The sequence below is a fragment of the Podarcis raffonei genome, chromosome 8 (assembly GCF_027172205.1).
Source record: "Podarcis raffonei isolate rPodRaf1 chromosome 8, rPodRaf1.pri, whole genome shotgun sequence".
Lineage (NCBI taxonomy): Eukaryota > Metazoa > Chordata > Lepidosauria > Squamata > Lacertidae > Podarcis > Podarcis raffonei.
In genome coordinates, this window is record NC_070609.1 from 9,429,540 (window position 1) to 9,447,515 (window position 17,976).

At 49.4% G+C, this 17,976-nt stretch overlaps 1 protein-coding gene across 2 annotated transcripts in view; it reads right to left on the minus strand.

Moving 5' to 3' along the window:
- Positions 1 to 222: 222 nt before the first annotated feature.
- Positions 223 to 17,976, minus strand: part of CLPTM1 (CLPTM1 regulator of GABA type A receptor forward trafficking) — a 31,990-nt gene continuing 14,236 nt past the window's right edge. For both annotated transcript variants that reach the window (XM_053397805.1, XM_053397804.1), the window contains exons 3-14: positions 15,969 to 16,092; positions 14,360 to 14,518; positions 12,948 to 13,065; positions 11,285 to 11,370; positions 9,983 to 10,103; positions 8,926 to 9,170; positions 7,833 to 7,926; positions 6,965 to 7,155; positions 5,308 to 5,403; positions 4,427 to 4,562; positions 2,869 to 3,036; positions 223 to 1,664 (exon numbers count right to left, since the gene is read on the minus strand). In XM_053397805.1, the coding sequence (XP_053253780.1) occupies positions 1,348 to 1,664; positions 2,869 to 3,036; positions 4,427 to 4,562; positions 5,308 to 5,403; positions 6,965 to 7,155; positions 7,833 to 7,926; positions 8,926 to 9,170; positions 9,983 to 10,103; positions 11,285 to 11,370; positions 12,948 to 13,065; positions 14,360 to 14,518; positions 15,969 to 16,092 (1,855 nt within the window). In that variant the 3' untranslated portion in view covers positions 223 to 1,347. The remainder of the gene's footprint in view (positions 1,665 to 2,868; positions 3,037 to 4,426; positions 4,563 to 5,307; positions 5,404 to 6,964; positions 7,156 to 7,832; positions 7,927 to 8,925; positions 9,171 to 9,982; positions 10,104 to 11,284; positions 11,371 to 12,947; positions 13,066 to 14,359; positions 14,519 to 15,968; positions 16,093 to 17,976) is intronic.

The following is a 17,976-nucleotide window of genomic DNA, read 5'->3' on the forward strand; positions in this document are numbered from 1 at the left end:
GTGTATAGGTCTCTGTGACCTTATTTTAAGTGGGGGGAAAGACAAGACACGGGGGGGGGGGGGCGGGGAGACAACTCAAATAAGCAAAGGGCTGATGCACCTTACCTTAAAATGCACGGGGAGAAAAATATTGAGGGGAATTTTAAATCTGTGCAATAAGCTAAACCATGGCTAATGCTAAACCTAATCAACATTAGTGAAAGTCGAAGTGTCTGGCAGATGATCACTCAAAACTTGGTTTACTACAGCACAGTACAGTTAAAAACAACAGTGAGATCAGCCATTCCTTGAGAGCAGTTTGAATTTTTTGTTGCTCTTCACTCCCAGGTCTGGCTTGTGGATGTTGATGGCTTCTTAGCCATAGTTCAGGGAGGAGGCCTGGGCTTAGAAGTAATGCTAAGCTTTGGTTAGTGACAACTAAGGTTTGCAAACTATGAACCATGGTTAACAAATGGCCTTTAGCCGTAGTTATCAAGCCAGAGTTAAGCAGGCGGGCTGGGTTTATATGTAATGCTAAACCATGGTTTGGCATTATGTGAAAATCAGTGTGGGTGGGGGGGCAGTTAAGAGAGACATCACAGAAATTTACAGCAGGTAATCTCCAATCCCCCATAATACTAAAGCCACTGAAGATCCCAAAGGAAAGGAAGTAATTCACACACAATTAACACTGTGTTAAAAACCTGAATCTTGCTGTTAAATGAAAGCTGGATTTTACACCCAGTGACACATGCACAGTCCTGGAGGAAATTTCTTACCCTAAAGCCTTGTGAGAAGAAACAGGAGGAGGGAGAAGCAGAGGGGTTGTTTTGGTGTATTATTGTTTTTAACTTAAAACACCCAAATGAATTTATTAAATCCAGAGTCTGTTATTAGGATGTAATGATGAGAAACGGTGTTTTGCTATCTTTTGTTCTGATCATCAGCTCTCTTTATGAAACGGAGACACAACTTGGAGGAAAACTCCTTAATAACAATGTCCTAAATACCCGCACAATGGCATGGAGGTCACAATGATTACTGGTTTGAGTTTTGCTTTTAAACATAGAGATTTACGGAGGGGCGGGGGGAAGTGGGTGGGTGAGGTGAGGTTTCTCTCTCATGGATACAGCTTATCACATCAAACTCCACCAACATTTCAAGCGGTCTTCCTCCCACCCCACCCCGGCCCCTCCCGAAAACCCGCCCCAGCCGCCGCCGCGTTTACTGGAATAGAAAATAAAACGCTTTGGACCCTGGAGGGCCGAAGCAACTCTGCTTGCCTCCCCCACCCATTTTGCTTTCTGTCCATTATCCAACAGTGAGAGTGTCAGGTTAGGGATCTTAAAAAATAAACACGGGAGCAGGTTAATCTTTCTTCTTCTCCTCCGCCGTTTTCGAAGGGAGTGCTTCGGCCGCGCCGTCTGGCAAGCTCGCCGAGGTGGCTGCGGGAATGTCGGCGGCTCCCCTCTCCGTCGCTGCTGCGGGGGCACCGTTTGCCGGGCCCTCCGTTACCGCCCTGACGGCCCTGTTGGCCAGCACTGCAGGGCCACCGTCCTGCTGAGCAACGCTCGGCGTCGCGGTCCGAGATACTTGGTCCTCCCCGCTGATCCCGAACTCGTTGACGCGGGTCGGATCCACCCGGTAGATCCACCGCTGGTAGAGGTAAATGAAGAAAACGACATCTGCGGGGGGAGGAGGAAAGGACAGGCGTTACAACAGGGTACGAGAGAGAGGAGCCCTTTGGCTCGGAGTTCTCCATAGATTTGTCCAAGGATCACAGAACTGTAGAGTTGGAAGGGACCACGAGGGTCATCTAGTCCAACCCCCTGTAATGCAGGAAACTTTTGCCCACGACCGGGATTAAGAGGCTCATGCTCTACTGACTGAGCTATCTCAGACCTCTTGGAAGCCCGTTTAGCACATTTATTTAATATTTCCCCTTGTATGTATAAGGCAGCTGTTTACCAGCTCCATCTGGTATGCAGGCTGAGACCCTCCCTGCTTGCAGACTCTCTTGCCAGAGTGGTGCATGCTCTAGTTATCCCTCGCTTGGACTACTGCAATGTGCTCTACATGGGGCTAACTTTGAAGGTGACCCTGGAACTACAACTAATCCAGAATGTGGCAGCTAGACTGGTGACTGGGAGCGGCCGCCGACACCACATAACACCGGTCTTAAAAGACCTACATTGGCTCCCAGTACGTTTCCGAGCACAATTCAAAGTGTTGGTGCTGACCTTTAAAGCCCTAAACGGCCTCGGCCCTGTATACCTGAAGGAGCGTCTCCACCCCCATCGTTCTGCCCGGACGCTGAGGTCCAGCACCGAGGGCCTTCTGGCAGTTCCCTCATTGCGAGAAGCCAAGTTACAGGGAACCAGGCAGAGGGCCTTCTCGGTAGTGGCGCCCGCCCTGTGGAACACCCTCCCATCCGATGTCAAAGAGATAAACAACTACCTGACATTTAGAAGACATCTGAAGGCAGCCCTGTTTAGGGAAGCTTTTAATGTTTAATAGATTATTGTATTTTAATATTCTGTTGGAAGCCGCCCAGAGTGGCTGGGGAAACCCAGCCATATGGGTGGGGTACAAATAATAAATTATAATTATTATATACAGAGGTCTGCACATTGTCCGGGAATCACTCAACAGAATCACAGAATTGTACAGTTGGAAGGGACCACCAGGTCATCCAGCCCAATGCCCTGCAACACAGGAATCTTTTGCCCAATGTGGGGCTGGAACCCATGATCCTGAGATTAATGTTCTCACGCTCTACCAACTGAGATATCATTGGTTCAGGGTGGGCGGTCATAGAAAAAGCCCCCCTGAGATACACAGGAGGCGGGGTGGGAGAATACGATGAGATGCAGGAGGGAGAGAAATTACCGTCTCGAAGGCAGCCTATTCTGTACATCATGGGCATTTTGATGACGAAGGCAAACAGGTCGTCGATGAAGGTGTTGAGGGCTTTGTAGGTGAGCATCCGCCAGGGCAGGTGAGCAACAGACTTCAGCTTGTAGTTGATGAACAGCTGAGGCGTCATGGTGATGAAGCCTGGGAGGGGGGACAGGGCAGGCAACAAAACAAAGGAAGGAAGGAAAAGAAAAAGTCAATGCTGGAGTAGTTAACGCAGAAGTCAGCAACCTTTTCTGACCAGTGGGTGCACTTCCAAGTACTGAGAGTGTCCTGGGGTGGGGTGGATGACAAAGCACAAAATTAGAGACACGGCCATCCCCAGGAATCTTTTGCTTACCAGGGGAGGTCAGCTATGCCCCGCTGCTCCAGATCATAGCTGTCAACGTTTCCCTTTTTTAAAGGGAAATTCCCTTATTCCGAATAGGATTCCTCACAAGAAAAGGGAAAAGTTGACAGCTATGGTCCAGATTGTGGAAATCAAACAATATTGATTACACACACACACACAAAGCGGCTGATTCTGTTGCTGTCTAATAGGCACAGGGAATATTCCTCAGTACCAGGAAAAATATACAAGGTAGCCAAACCACCCCCACTCTCATTTCTGTTATTTTTTATTGATTATAGTTTAGAAATTATTTATTGTAATTGCAAAGATTGAATTCTTGTTTAATTCTTATTTGCTGACCTTTAATTTTATTGTGTACTATTATATCCTAATGGGACACGGGTGGCGCTGTGGGTTAAACCACAGAGCCTAGGACTTGCTGATCAGAAGGTTGGCAGTTTGAATTCCCGCAACGGGGTGAGCTCCCATTGCTCAGTCCCTGCTCCTGCCAACCTAGCAGTTCGAAAGCACGTCAAAGTGTAAGTAGATAAATAGGTACCACTCCAGCGGGAAGGTAAATGGCGTTTCCGTGCACTGCTCTGGTTCGCCAGAAGCGGCTTAGTCATGCTGGCCACATGACCCGGAAGCTGTACGCCGGCTCCCTCGGCCAATAAAGCGAGATGAGCGCCACAACCCCAGAGTTGGTCACGACTGGACCTAATGGTCAGGGGTCCCTTTACCTTTACATTATTATATCCTAATGGATTATTGAATGTTACTTTATTTAATATAAGTGGCTTATTTTAAAGTCAAGTTTTTATTATGACATTTTTGCATTGGATCAGATTGTTACAAGGTGCACGGTCTTTGTTGTTTCCTCAACAAAGAAACCGTAAACCGCCTTGTGCATAGTAATATAGAAAGGCGGAATGCAATTTAAAATGGAAAGGAAAGGAAATTTCACAGAAATTGCTTAGGAAGTTCCTGCGAATTTTGCCCCTTAACTTTCTTACCAGAATAACTAGAGATTTGCTTTTTCTGTTTATCAAAAAGAGAGAGAAAGCTTTGGAGTCTGGGGCAACCCTGGGTTAATGGGCGAAGAGAACATAATTCACAAGGAGATGCCCAGTTCCGCACGTGGGGAGATGCAAGCTGCCGTGCCACACAGAACGCTGCTTTAGGAATACTCCCGTCACTCACCGAAAGTCAGCAGGAACCCATAGAGCATGCTGAGAACCCAGGAGTACCAGCCCTTGTGCTCCATGTAGAGGAGGCTGTAAACAGCGTAGCAGCCCAGGAGGGGGAAGAGGATCCAGGAGAGATACCGGAAAGCCATCTGCAAAGGTGAACAAATCGACACAAGTTCAGAAGAAATAGGAAAGTCCACATTTGGGAAAATTAGAAACGGAGGGAGATCCAGATGTGCCTGACTAGCCACCCACATGTGCAGGTGTGATGTGGTGTTGTTTTTTGGTTGAATTTGTTGTAACTAAGCATTTTAGTCTGTTTTCAAAGTTGCATTTTAGATTTTTGCAGTTTGCCCCAGGTAAAAAAAGATAAAAGTAAAGGGCCCCTGGACGGTTAAGTCCAGTCAAAGGCGACTATGGGGTTGTGGCGCTCATCTCGCTTTTGGGCAAGAGAACCGGTGTTTGTCCACAGGCAGCTTTTCCGGATCATGTGCCCAGCATGACTAAGCCGCTTCTGGCGCAATGGGACACCGTGATGGAAGCCAGAGCGCACGGAAATGCCGTTTACCTTCCTGCCGCAGCAGTACCTATTTGTCTACTTGGACTTGTATGCTTTCGAACTGCTAGGTTGGCAGGAGCTGGGACCGAGCAATGGGAGCTCACTCCATTGCGGGGATTTAAATCGATGACCTTCTGATTGGCAAGCCCAAGAGGCTCAGTGGTTTAGACCACAGCGCCACCCGCGTCCCTTCGGGTAACTAACAACAATAATAGTAATGACAACAACCAATTCCCTTGCCGGTACGCACTTGTAAAAATCACCACCATGGAAAATAGCTCCCCTCCCCTTTTACTTTTATCTGGACCCTCTCCTAGAGCAGGTGCTAAACTCACGTCATCATAGACTTTGGTAGACGATTCGATGTACGTCGATTTGTCTTTGAAAGTCAAGCGTGGAAGGATCCCGGCAATTTTGTTTTCCCGATCCAGCTGTTGCAGCATTATCAAGAGCAGAGAGAGGAAAGGCATTAAGAGATAGACATCAAGGGAAGGGAATCCAGCGAACTTGAAGCAAATGAGGTGAAGCCCATGATGCAAAGGGAGGCAAAAAGTGTTCTCATCCCAGCCCTGCTGATGTGCAGGAAACTAGGATTCCCAAATGCCTTTTTGATCCAACTCCACGTGATGCAGTTGTGGCAGGAACAGCTTAACCTGTTCACACTCAAATTGTCCCAGATCCCCGGCTTTCTCTGAAATAGCTAGCGGTCTACCCAGAGTTCTAAGCATTCTGCAGAAACAACAACAAAAACTAATGCAACGGTTCTATTACCAAGAGTCTTTTTCAGTAACTCTCGAGCCCTCATACAGAAAAAGCACAAGGGCAGGTGAAATAAAGGACTGCTTTGCACAAGGCAGTTAACATGTACTGAAGTTGGTTCTCAGACTGCTTCGAAAAGGGAATTCGAAGAGGGCAGGGCTATCAATGGCTCTTAAGTCGCAACGGCCACCTGGAACTCTCAATGTTCAGAGACACTACACCACTGGATACCAGTTGCTGGGAAGGAACAGGGTGTGTACGTGTTTCTGGCCCTGTTTGTGAGGAATCTGGTTGACCACTGGATCTGGAGAAGATGGGCTGCCGGGTTGATCAAGCGAGGTTTTTCTTTGGTTCTGAATGGCTGGGCTTGAGCAGTTACCCAAGTGCTTTCTCTTCCTAGTCAGTCACTGCCAGCTCAAGCCCAGTTAGTTTCTTTCGCCCCAATTATTTTACACTTGCTTACATTGAGACAGGACCACAATACCTCAAGGACCGACTCTCCCCATATGAACTGACTCAGACCCTGCGCTCATCATCCAAAGCCCTTCTTTGCGTTCCTCCGCCACGAGAGGTCCGGAGGGCGGCAACACGAGAACGGGGCCTTCTCTGCAGTGGCTCCCCATTTCTGGAATGCTCTCCCGGGGGGGGGGGGGCTTGCCTGGCACCTTCACTACGTATCCTTAGGTGTCAGGTGAAAACATTCCTCTTCAACCAGGCCTTGGTTCAATTTGCCAGCCTATGGCATTTTAAACTGCATGTTACTGTTTTGTTTGCTATTATGCTACATATTCTCATTTTTTTTAATACCAAAAACCACCCTGTGATCCTCCCATTTTACAGTGGTACCTCGGGTTAAGTACTTAATTTGTTCCGGAGGTCCGTTCTTAACCTGAAACTGTTCTTAACCTGAAGCACCACTTTAGATAATGGGGCCTCCCGCTGCTGCCGTGCCGCTGGAGCACGATTTCTGTTCTCATCCTGAAGCAAAGTTCTTAACCCGAGGTACTATTTCTGGGTTAGCGGAGTCTGTAACCTGAAGCGTATGTAACCTGAAGCGTATGTAACCCGAGGTACCACTGTACTGGTCATTTGCCCAGCTAGGAGAGATTCTTTTGGATCTCAACCCTATTTTTTGTTTTGTTTTAACTACCCTAATTTCATGTCATCGAAACAAGAGATGAGACGAGAGCAGACACCTTCATGCACTAACTGCCCTCCTTGTCCAGCTCTTACCCTGACATCCATAACTTTTGTGATCTTCCAGAGATCAATCAGGAGCCCAATGAAGACGCTGACTTGCACCACAAAGTTAGTTTCGTTGTCCAGGATGTAGAGAAGGACGACGAGTGACTGGAATACTCCGAAGAATACTGAGCGGACAGAGAGCCCCTCTAGGGACTGCCTGCTGTTCCAGAACTGAATATCTAAAAAGGAAGATGACAGGTTTAAAAGGAAAAGAATGCTTTTCAGCTTTTCACTGGAGCTACTTCCCAATCCTCCAGTAAATGGTAAAAAGATAAAGGACCCCTGGACGGTTAAGCTCGGTCAAAGGCGACTATGGGGTTGCGGCGCTCATCTTGCTTTCAGGCCGAGAGAGCCAGTGTTTGTCCACAGACAGTTTTCCGGGTCATGTGGCCAGCATGACTAAACCACTTCTGGCACAACTGAACACCGTGACGGAAGCCAGAGTGCACAGAAACGCCGTTTATCTTTCCACCTCAGCGGTACCTATTTATCTACTTGTGCTGGTGTGCTTTCGAACTGCTAGGTTGGCAGAAGCTGGGACAGAGCAATGGGAGCTCACCCCGTTGCGGGGATTCAAACTGCTGACCTTCTGATCAGCAAGCCCAAGAGGCTCGGTGGTTTAGACTACAGCGCCACCTGCCTCCCACAATCCTCCAGTACTGCTGGCTAGGCTGGCATCTGGCCAGAGGTGGCTTTGATTCGAAGCTCAGAAGGCACTGAGGAGGAAGACAGGCAGCTGCACTACAGCCTTGCGGCATCCTCCCCCGCCCCTTCACCTTCTGGCTTTAAACAGGCAGGAGGGGGAAAGGGGGTTGGGGAGAGAGAAGAGAAGCAGCTCAAATATTTTGAAACCTACCATTTTTGAAAGCGAGGAATTCGAAAATGCTATGTACAATGGAAACAATAATGGTCAACGCCAGAAGGTAGGGATTGGTTTCTAATAGTGCAACCTAGGAGAAAGGAGAAAGAGGGTATGAGAAAGACCGGCATTTCCAGGGCACCCCCAAAATATACAAAATTAGAAGCACGCCAGTCATTTGTAACGTATTTACCATTAACTCTGGAAATGTACACTCAATTCTGACCAAAGGAAGCCTCCTGATGTTTTTCTGCTGTAGAAGGCTTAGTTTGATCTGAATCGAGTATACATTTCCAGAGTTAATGCTAATTGCGTGGCAAGTTCACATCCCCCCCCAGGTGGAAATAATGACACATGACGCAATTATTAAGGTTAATGGGCTAAAAAAAGGCCACAACTTTATTGGTTACAGGTGATGAGCAGTATTGGCTTAGGCACTGGTCCTAACCGACTATGTCCAACTTCAGCCCATCTGCTTGAAGTCCGGGAAGGGTTAACCACCAGTAGGGGGAGTCCTGCTGACGCACATCAACTAGGAACTCCCCTGGGGGTCACTGTTAGGGGCGTGCCTTAGGTCCTCACCTGCCTAGGCTTTGGACAGCCCCCCCCCCCGAATCCTTTACCGGACTACCCTTCAATATGTGGGGCAGGTGATGACGCTACCTCCCCTTCCATCTACAGGACTATACCAGCTGATGAGCGGCAAAGAGGGAGATCCCCGGCCGCGTCCTGCCTTTATAGGGCAGGCCACGCCCCCTGAACCAGCTGATTGGCTGGCCAGGGGATTGGCGGCCGGGAATCCCCCCAATCGCGTGGGGGCTGGCCTCCACCCATTGCGTGCGTGGTGGAGCCGTGAAGCCTGCAACCCCACCTCCTCCGTAGGGCGGAAGTGGCTATACATTACTTCTGGTAAACGAGCTATCACAGCTAATAGAGGGCCATGACAATTTGTGTCCTGAGCTTTGTAGGCTCGTCTACACATCTACTATCTGAAACCAAAGGTATGCGCTGGTTGCCGGGTGTGAGATTTCCCCCCAGCTCCCCTACCCCGCCCCCAGGAACGGCATCGCGGCCATCACTCCCTGCTCACCTTCACGGAGTCTTGCTCCTCATCCGACTGCTCATACAAGTCCTCCCCCAGGAAGTTCCAGGGGGACTTGGTGCTCTGGGCAGCATACAGCTGCCATCGCCACAGTGACAGCGGGCAGAAGGACAGTCGGAAAGGAAGGCGCTCCAGTGTCTCGTTGATAGGGAAGTAGTCCTTCTGCAAGTTCCAGTAATCGTTGAAGTACAAGATGGGGTAGTAGTCGCCACTCACTGCGTCAAATTTCACATCTGAAACAAAGAGAGTCCAAAGGGGGGACGTGTTGTGCAGCTGGACCAGGATGCCGCTGAGGCACAGCGGAAAAGGAACCCCAGAGCCCTGCACCCCAGGTGTCTCCCGCATCTGACAATTTCATAAATTTATGATGTCACAACAACGGCATTGCACCACGGCATTACCGTATTTTTTGCTCTATAAGACTCACTTTTACCCTCCTAAAAAGGGGAAATGTGTGCGCATCTTATGGAGCGAATGCAGGCTGCGCAGCTATCCCAGAAGCCAGAACAGCAAGAGGGATTGCTGCTTTCACTGTATCCCTCTTGCTGTTCTGGCTTCAGAAATTCAGAATACTTTTTTTCTTGTTTTCCTCCTCCAAAAACTAGGTGTGTCTTGTGGTCTAGTGCGTCTTATAGAGCGAAAAATACGGTATTTTCTTTCAAATGAGCTGGCGGTTTGCACAAATATCCTTACACGTAAATATCACTTTCAAAATAATTTTGTGCACCTTTCTCCGTGCTTCATCTGTCTCCGGGCTCTCCTCTCCCCTCAACACATCCATAAAGAGAACCAAATTGAAGCTCGGGGGCTAGATTAGCACAACTGAAAACTTCCCAACAACCTGGATTTTCAAATTAACCATGCAGGCTGCAAAAGTCGACCCTTTTTTTTCCACACCAGAAGGAATTTCCAGGCTGCGGGTTTCAGCCTGAGCTCGTGTGCAAAAGGGAACGTGCCATGGCCATGCTTTTATTTCTTCTCTCCCCGCTGCAACTGTATATTGTGACCCGAGCGGCCTGAGGAGCTAATTATCTGTTGTCCTTACATTGGTCCAGAGGCGGAGGAACACTGCCCTTTACCCATGGTGTGTGGTCATCCACAATGTTGATGGTGAGGTTTGGGTGCCAGTGTGAGATCACCTCCACGGGGCCGTAATCTTCAGCTCTCTGCAACAAAAGCGTAAAGGACTGCAAGCAGTTTCCACATCAAACCCAGCAGCAGGACTGCTGCAGATACATAAAGTCAAGGTTTTCAAAGCAATTTTGACCCTTATGCCGTCAGAAGGGACGGCTCCTATTCCTGCTTGCTGCCGCAGTCTGGAAAATGTTTAGAGATGCCAAGGAAGAGGCCCTCTAATTAGCTGTATCAGAAGCCACGGGCTTGCAGAAGAAGCCAACATGCTTGACAAAGGCCTCTAGCTAGCCTTAGGCACAGCACAGCCCTTCTAAGTGGCAGCTGGAGGGGTCTCAGCACTCGCTCTATTCAAAGAGACACAGGTCTGACCAGCAAAGCTTTATTTTGAACAGGGGTGGTGGAGGCCGGGCTAAGAGAGTCCCCACAAATGATAATGTCGGTCGGCTGCACATAAGGAGTGAGGCTTAAATATAGTGCTCTCGCTCATTTGCCAACACCCCCCCAAAGGCTCTATGTGGATGGCAGGGAGCCAAAATCAGCCCCAAAGGCGTTCTCTCTCTCCCCCCCCCATTACGTAAGAATTCATCTAGCCCAGCATCCTGTTCCCAACAGCGTGCAGCCAGATGCTTCTGGGCAGACCACAGGCAAGCCTCAACTCATCACTTAAAACATTTCCCTCCAGCATGAACCACAAAACCTCAGTTTGCAAAGAGCTCTTTTCCAGACCAAGCGTTTCAATAAAAACCCAGGCTTTTACTGTAGCGGTTTGTAATAGATTTCCTCCCTGCCTTCATCTCACCCCACCCTGCCCAATATTATCTTTCCAGCACTATAAATACACGAGAACGGTTCATGGAATTTCCCGCCCCCCACTTCAGAAGAAAGACGGCAGGTGGAGGGTTTCGGCGTATTATGAAGTGAGGAACTGAAAGGAATGATGAAAATAGTTCTGCAACATTAAGCATAGTGATTTGGCCACCAGTGTCGATTTGTCAGAGGCTCAGCTCTGCCAGAGAGCCTTGGGCTGCCAAGCTCACAATACGGGAAGGATGAATTATGCGGACAGAAAGAATGGAGGTGTGATAGCCAGAAGCCCCCTGGGACTGTGCCCACTAGGAAGGGGGGGGGAACCTGTGACCTTGACAGCTAAAGAAGGGCAGGGAGGGGAGGGAGATATGCGGGGGGGGGGTCTGAGATAAGAAGTAATTGTTACTTTTATCATTTCGGGATCCGCTTCTGTCTCCCCCGTGAGCAGATTCTTGGTTTTCTGGAACCGTCTGCGCTTATACTTATTTATCACTGCAAAGAAGAAAGGGGAAGGAAAGGTAAGCAGATGCAAAACACTACTAGCAGGTAAAGCTAGACAGTAGCATTATCCTGAATCTGAGAACTGCAAGCACGTTTCAAGCTGGGTTTCTATCGCTCATTGTCGTTATCATTTACTGCATTTTTCAGTCACTTTGTACAAAAGAAAAAAAAAATCCTAAAGTGAAACAAGTGCAATAAAAAAGACCTTAAAATGATGAACAATGCATAAAAGGCTCACCCAGCAATATGCTAGGACAAGTCCCACACACCTCAGTAAAATATGAACACCGTTGAAGGAGGCAATTACCAACAGCCTGAGTGAGCAAAAAGGTCTTAGCCTGGCACTTAACAAGTGACAATGATGGGGCTGGGCACATCTCCCTGGGGAGAGGATTCCACAGACAGGGGGCCACCACTGAAAAGGCCTGCTCTCACGCAGCCACTTCCCACTCCACCCTCAGGTAGGGCACGCAGAGAAGGGCCTCTGATGCAGAGGAGGGGGTGTTCCTCATATACTCTTGCACAATTGCAAGAATATAGCAAAAAAAAAAGCAGCAGCAGCAAATCCCTCTCTGCAAATACACATATGCCAAAAAGGAGAAGGAACAAGTCCAACGCAGTTATGCTTTTCTGTTTTTATGGGTGTATAATATCAGTGAATTGCTTGGTTCCTTCACTCTCCCTCCCATCACTACTATTCTGTCCCAGGGCGGTACCACAAAAACAAAAGGTGAGTTGGCAGAAAATTTACAGATTCCACCCTCCAGCAATATATAGCATAGGACCTGCAAAACGGACTCCGAGCTCAGAATTTTTGGTTCTCAGATGCAGAATTTTAGGGGTACAGAACATGTTCAGTGCTGCACTTAGCACTTGAATTTATACAAGATTTGGAAAGTTCCAGTAAGAATTGCCCCTGCAGAATATAGGCTCTTGCTCATGGGTTCAAATACCCCCCATGCCTTTTCCAGATGTTACAAAACACACACACACACTCTGGTTTGCTGAAAGCCAGTGGCATTTCCATAGGGCTCCAACCACTGAACGAGAATATACCGAAATGCGTGCTCAAATATGAGAGAACACACATCACGAACCATACTGAATTCCGGCGTGGGGAGAGGGGACCCCCCCCCCATCCATTATCACAGCAAATGTGCACTGGGAATCTGCAACTCGCTGCAGCTTCCTAGCATGTGGCAACCAAAGATGTTTGCATGTTTGCAGTTCCCCGTCAAACATGACCGTGTTGACTGCACAGAAATGCATCAGCCACATAAAGGACAAGGCAGCCCCAGTAGCACTCAAGCCCCTATCATTGCTCCAGGATGGTTGGAGGGAAAGAAAAAGAGAGAGAGAGAGAGAGAGAGAGGAGAGAGAGGAAATGCATCACTTACTGGAATTGGGAATGGGGGCCTCAGTGGGGCAAGTGGCAGGATGTGACAAGAAGGCGAGGAACTAGGTGCCCTGGGGGAAGGGGGGAGAACAGTGCTGAGTGCAGACATCTCTACCCACAACCACCGGTTGCAGACTCCTGGCAAAAAGAGAGGGACGGGGGGAAGGCTTACTTCGAGACGTGTGGACCGTGGCGAGTCGCCTGTACAGGTTCTTCTGTTTCGGATCAGGGTGGAACCCGCTCTTCGTAAAATACACGTGGATGTACATGGAGCCGTTGTGCTGAACGCTCTGAAAAAAAACCCACACCAACGCAATAGGATTACTAGCCTCATCCATTTTACTGAAACATTTGGGGGGGGGGCGGGGAACGCAACACAGCAAGGAGGTGATCAAGGAAGCCACAGCTGTTGGACTAATACTAATAGTTTTATGTTGCCCATCTGACTGGGTTGCTGCACTCTGGGAGGCTTCCGGCAAAATATAAAAACACAAGCTCCCTCCTAATGTTAAGGATCGTCTGCCTTAAAATGTCAAATGGTAGCTTTGGTGTCTCCTTCCTTCCTTCCCCACTCCCGCTTTGTCCCCCAGCCCTTCCAAGCCTTCTCTGAGCCAAAGACAGAAAGCTTCTCCCAGACCCGTCCTGTCCTGCTTCCTTGTTTTCCAAGAGGGCTTCCCCATTCAAATTGCCAGAGCCGGTCAGATGTGGGGAACCTCTGGTGCTCCAGTTGTTCCAGAACTACAACTCCCATCCTCCTTGGCCACGGCTGCTGGGCCTGATGGGAGTTGTAGTTTATAAGATGTGGCAGGCATAAGGTTTCCCCACACTTGGGCTAGGAGCTTGGGTAAGACTTCTGAGGTGCTAGAATGGAGTGATGCCCCTATTTGCATTCATAAAGGATCATTACCACTAATGGCTTTTAAATCAGTACTGGACATTCAGACAGTGGGTCACACCAGTCTCTCTCTCTTAGCTCTATAGGTAAAGGTAAAGGGACCCCTGACCATTAGGTCCAGTCATGGACGACTCTGGGGTTGCGGCACTCATCTCACTTTATTGGCCGAGGGAGCCGGCGTACAGCTTCCAGGTCACATGGCCAGCACAACTAAGCCGCTTCTGGCAAACCAGAGCAGCACACGGAAACGCCATTTACCTTCCCACTGGAGCAGTACCTATTTATCTACTTGCACTTCGTGCTTTTGAACTGCTAGGTTGGCAGGAGCAGGGACCGAGCAATGGAAGCTCACCCCATCACGGGGATTTGAACTATCGACCTTCTGATCAGCAAGCCCTAGGCTCTGTGGTTTAACTCACAGCGCCACCCACGTCCCTCTTAGCTCTATAATCTCTTGTTAACGTAGAGGAACTACTGTCTCTAAAATGGAAGAGGAGATTCTTCCTAGTCCAGTCCAGGCAATGTATTTCTTAAAGCAGTTTTGCTTCTGGTGTCTGGAGATGGAGATTACCCTTAAGTACAGGCAGCCCACTGCAGACAAGTAGGGAGAAAAGTGAGGTCTGCAGCAGGGGGCTTGGCTCGAGTGCAGCTGGAGAACAGCCGGCCAGTGACATGCGTTCCTCACACACCTCCGGAATATCTAACTCTCCGTAGTGTTCATAGCACCCGTCGGAATTCTCGCCACTGGTCCAGTCCCCGTAGACAAGATCCCGCTGCTCCCAAAACAACGCAGAGGTAGCGTTGAAATCTGTAAAGTGCTCATGCTCTGATATATAGACATGAAGATCCTGCAGGGAGAAGAGAAGAGCATTATTTGAGGCAGGGAAGCCTATATCATGGGCTGCAATAAAGGAATAAAAAGGTAAAGGTAAAGGGACCCCTGACCGTTAGGTCCAGTTGTGGCCGACTCTGGGGTTGCGACGCTCATCTCACTTTACTGGCCGAGGGAGCCGGCGTACAGCTTCCGGGTCGTGTGGCCAGCATGACTAAGCTGCTTCTGGCGAACCAGAGCAGCGCACGGAAACGCTGTTTTCCTTCCCACCAGAGTGGTACCTATTTATCTACTTGCACTTTGACGTCCTTTCGAACTGCTAGGTGGGCAGGAGCTGGGACCGAACAACGGGAGCTCACCCCATCGCGGGGATTTGAACCGCCGACCTTCTGATCAGCAAGCCCTAGGCTCTGTGGTTTAACCCACAGCGCCACCCGCGTCCCTTATAATAAAGGAATAGACCCAGGCAAATGTTCAGCTTCTTTACTGTTACGATGATCAGGGCTATGCATTTACTGCAATCCCTCAGCAGTGCGGGGGGGGGGGGGGGAATCGCCTACCCAGGAATCACAGCTTCCATTCAAGAGAAAAAGCAAGTTTCTAGCCACCCTCATGGCTGCAAAGGTACTCTGAAAAGCAGGTGGGCAATGCCTGCTCAATTTTCAGGTGGCTGATGAGCTGCTGTGCAAGACTTCCAGTAGTAGTGACAGAACAAAAGATGCAATACGGTAAAACTAGCGGATGATGCCGTGGAGCAAATGTTTTGAATAATTCTTTTTTATGTAATTGACAGACAAAGAATCGGAAGCACTCTTTCTTTTCTTTTGTCTTTTCCCCCTTTAAAAATTTTGTCGCGTCAAAAAAACTTCAATAAAAAATTTATGCAGTACAGTAAAACTGGCAGAACACAATACACAGAGTGAGAGAAATGCTGCAAATCTGCTCAGCTTCCCTGATTTCTGCAGGCTGCAGAGTTCTACAGGCTGCAAAAATTTTATCCAGATAATAAAGGTAAAGGGACCCCTGGCCGTTAGGTCCAGTCGTGGCCAACTCTGGGGTTGCGGCGCTCATCTCGCTTTACTGGCCGAGGGAGCTGGCGTACAGCTTCCGGGTCATGTGGCCAGCATGACTAAGCAGCTTCTGGCGAACCAGAGCAGCACACGGAAACACCGTTTACCTTCCCGCCAGAGTGGTACCTACTTATCTACTTGCACTTTGACGTGCTTTCGAACTGCTAGGTGGGCAGGAGCAGGGACCGAGCAACGGCAGCTCACTCTATTGTGGGGAATCGAACTGCCGACCTTCTGGTCGGCAAGCCCTAGGCTCTGTGGTTTAACCCACAGCGCCACCCGCTTCCCATCCAGATCATACAGGCGCGTAATTGTACTTTTACATACTTAGCACATACTTGTTTATACTTTGCAAACTTTGGGGCCCAGCTAACCCATGTTCCGGGTCACGCTTACCATTAAAGTGTCTTTAGGAAAGAGATTGCGGCTGGGCGCCCTGGGTGCTCCGCCAGCGGTGGTTGGATCCTGTGGTGCCGGCCCACGACGGAACCAACTGCTGATGGCCCAAATGATAAAGATCCTTTGGCAAGAGGAGGAGAGAGAGAAAAGTAGAGAATCAATACAAGATGCCGTTATAAGCTGGCCGTTCCTTCTAGAGGCAGCTACTGCACAAAGAAATTGCTAACAGCCTCAACGTTAAAGAGAACCTTCCCAAAGATGAATTTGCGTCAAATATCATAACTCTGCTTGTTTGCAGGGGCCATACCTTGAACTAAACAAGGGGCTGAAGGGCCAGACACATTGGCTCCACCCCCTGGCTCCTTCCCCCAAAGGCCTCTCTAACCCCTTGCTTCCAAAATCAAGAGCAGCAAGTGATATAATGCAGCTCAGCTGCTTACTGAGAAGCAGGCAAACCAGAGCAGGTAAGAGATTTTACCTGAGAGAAACTGGAGAGTTTTGCAAGGGAGAAGGGACAGCAAGAGTCTGCTTCATGTATTGCCTCCCTTTTCTCCCCAAGTCCCTGGTGGGCATGGCAATAATGTGGGACTCTGGGTCAGAGGTTCTGCTGGTGGCACAATGGGAAGCCCTGGGGGCCTTAAACTAGAGAAACTGTGAGAACCACAGGATCCATACTAACCTTGCAAACAGTTGCCGGGAGTCTGCCGGCAACACCAACCTCCTTGGCCACTCCTTTGGCACCCACTTGCTGCTGTCCACAAGACTTTATCCCAGCCCTTTAAAGCCAGAACAAGCAGCAGTGGGGCAGCCTAACTATACTGCTCTCCGTTGCCGGATGACAGGAGCGAGCCAGCAGTAAATCTCACAGAGCAAGTTGGAGTTGACTCTTTATTAGCAAAACAGGATCCGCATAGGAGTGTCGGGCCTAATGAGCGCAGCAACCTATCACTGGCAGGTCTTGCCCCCATGAAGCAGTTGACTGAAGGTCCCCACCTCCCCAAAGCTGTCTTAAGTTCCCTCCTATCTTGGGTCTTCTCCAAACAATCTGAGACGACACCTGCATGAAGCTATGTTCCGCCCTCTTCATGCCTCTTCTGGTTCTGGGAGACCAGCGGGGAGGGGAGCTTGTTGCAGCAGGACGGGGAGAAACCCATGACTCTTCACCAGCCTGCCTCCTCTCCACCTCTTGGCCTGCCTCCTCTCCTGCTTCTGGACTTCCCTCTGCCACAGATCACTAAGCCCTCTTACCTCTTCAGCTTCTGACACCTCCTCTACCCAGTCTTCTTCCTCTGACCACTCATTGCCATCCCACCACCAATCCCCGGGCTCTGAGCCTTCTTCCCTCGGGACTTCCCTGGCTGCTTCCTCCCACCATGTCACTGCGTTCCACCAGTCCATGACACCAGAGGAAAAAAAGAAACACACACCTCTAATGGATTGGCATTGTTCTCCTGCCCCCTGAAGCCCTCTGCCATGGTACCACAGCACTGTCCTTTCTCTTGGCTTGAACACAGGAAGAAAACATCAAGCCAGAGCACTGGTCCTTCTGGCAACAATGACTTGCAGCAGCTCTCCAGGACTCAAGGAGAGTGGCTGCAGGAGAGAGGGAACCCCCCCCCCGCCACAAATGCACCTCTGATACAGTAGTCAGCCATTTATACCAGTTTCCCTCTGGTTCCTACAAAAAAAAGAGCTGGAGAAAAGAGAAAGAATATGCACCTGGATCTCTGTTCACTGTGTTTAAGGTAAAGGGACCGCTGACCATTAGGTCCAGTCGTGGCCGACTCTGGGGTTGCGGCGCTCATCTCGCTTTATTGGCCGAGGGAGCCGGCGTATAGCTTCCGGGTCATGTGGCCAGCATGACTAAGCCACTTCTGGCGAACCAGAGCAGTGCACGGAAACGCCATTTATCTTCCCGCCGGAGCGGTACCTATTTCTCTACTTGCACTTTGATGTGCTTTTGAACTGCTTGGTTGGCAGGATCAGGGACCGAGCAACGGGAGCT